The sequence below is a fragment of the Pygoscelis adeliae genome, unplaced genomic scaffold (genome assembly GCF_000699105.1).
Source record: "Pygoscelis adeliae isolate BGI_AS28 unplaced genomic scaffold, ASM69910v1 Scaffold62, whole genome shotgun sequence".
Taxonomy (NCBI): Eukaryota; Metazoa; Chordata; class Aves; order Sphenisciformes; family Spheniscidae; genus Pygoscelis; species Pygoscelis adeliae.
In genome coordinates, this window is record NW_008824401.1 from 4,001,577 (window position 1) to 4,003,401 (window position 1,825).

Here is a 1,825-nt window from a genome sequence, read left to right on the forward strand (position 1 = left end):
CGGTTGCAGCTGCAAAAAAAGTTGTGTCTCATGCAGAGTAGTGGTCTTGTCCTGTCAGTAAGTTGGAGGATGGTTTGTCTTTTAGGGAGTAAAAAGTCCCCAAGTGACAACAAGCACGTAGCGATGGTTTAGCGTCGGGTGTCGTGTGCTGTTTTGTTGTGGAATGTAGTTTTGATCTTCTAAATCTGTAAATTATTAATATAACACTGTAGGTGACCAGAAGCATTACATAGTTTAGTGACTATGGACTGTATAGCTATGTAAAAATGCTTGGAGCAGTAAGGAGGTTATTAGAATTTAACTGTTTCACCTGTTAAAATTCTTAGGCATTAATGAGCAGCATGGAAAATGTGTAGTGTAACCAGTGTTACTTATGTTACATACGTGTTGAGACAAAGCATGTTATACATACCACGCTTCTTACACACAAGTGGTTTCTATTAAAATGCTTCCCATAGCTCTGATCCTGTAACTGCTTAACTTGAAGCGTGCCGCTGAAGTCATTGAGTTTTGCGTCGTTATTAAAGTTAAGCATGTCCGACTGACAAGCGTGATGTGAGTTTTTGCAAGATTGGTGGCTGTGGGTTTATGTGGCTGCTCTTTTTTTAAAAATCTGAGGAGTCCAATGTGCACCATTAAAATGGCATGTTTGTGATTTAAATTGTCATCGTTCACAGGGTCTTACTCAAGTTAAATAGAATAGTTCATTTCATTTATCTCTGGCTGATTATGTCTATTACTTTTTAAAATTCTTTTTTGAGTTGTCATCTTGGTTAATATCTTTCACCTGTGAAAATACAGCTTAGTTTAAGCATATTTTTAATTCACTGGATGGTGGATATCCATGTCCATTGACCATGTCTCTTGTTATTTTCGTCTTACTTGTGATTGTAACAATGTTCTGAAGATTGTCTAGAATGTGAGTGTTCTGGAGAAAATTGTATCAGCAGAAATGAGTTGGTTGGCTTCATCTTGGAAAGGTTTAGAAGGGGTTTTGTATTACATGACTTCCAGTGCTTGTGAAAACTTCTGTTAGCCACAGAGCAGTGCAGGCGGGAGAGATGAAAAGCTTCCCACGCTATTCCTTTCCCTCATCTCTTCTGACTGAGGGGCAGCCCACAGGAGCAGGAGGCAGTTTATTCCTGGGTGCCTGTTAAATCCCTGATGATGCCTACAGGGATTCTAATTAGTGCTGACAGTTTCAGTGACATGGATACTCCCCCCTGTGAAGCAGCCTAGATCACCAACTCATTTCACTCGGGTCCTGAGGAATGACTCTCAGATCCTTCTTTCGTTCTCACTCGGTTTTTGTCATGCCTATTGCTGTAGCATATTGATGCCAGTCACTTGTACTGGCTTTGTGCTGTGTTCCAGCTTGAGCTTTGGCTGCTAACCAAGATGTTGATAGACCAATTTCCAAAACACAAACGCTTTCTGTGTCCTATCTTTGCTACTCAGTCTTGATCAAGGCTACATGCCAAAGGGGATGTCATTGCTCAGGGGCAGTGACAAAATCTATCGGGTCAATCTGAGTATGCTTCTGGGACGTTCACCCACTCTGTCATGTAGCCCAAGTTTCAGCCCTTAGTTGGTGTCACAGCTCCCTCTGTCAGGATCAAGAAGATGTTGTTAGAAAAGTGGTAGCTAACCTTGCCCCCGGTTACTGCTAGCCTCACCTTTGTCATTGTAAATTTTGCTCTTATCTAGTCTGAATACAGAAGTCTGAGATTGCCTGGAACAAAGCTTGTCACTCTGTCATGCCAGAGATTTCATTTCCAAAGCAATGCTTGCTAATGCAGTTAAAAAAACCCAAACCAACTTTAAC

The 1,825-nt window shown here is 41.3% G+C and overlaps 1 protein-coding gene across 1 annotated transcript in view; it reads right to left on the reverse strand.

Annotated features, from left to right (window-relative positions):
- The window catches only part of PDCD5 (programmed cell death 5), a 19,635-nt gene extending 19,100 nt beyond the window's left edge, over positions 1–535 (reverse strand). Inside the window, exon 1 of the mRNA XM_009320329.1 lies at positions 413–535. Within this exon, the coding sequence (XP_009318604.1) occupies positions 413–535 (123 nt within the window). The remainder of the gene's footprint in view (positions 1–412) is intronic.
- Positions 536–1,825: the final 1,290 nt, after the last annotated feature.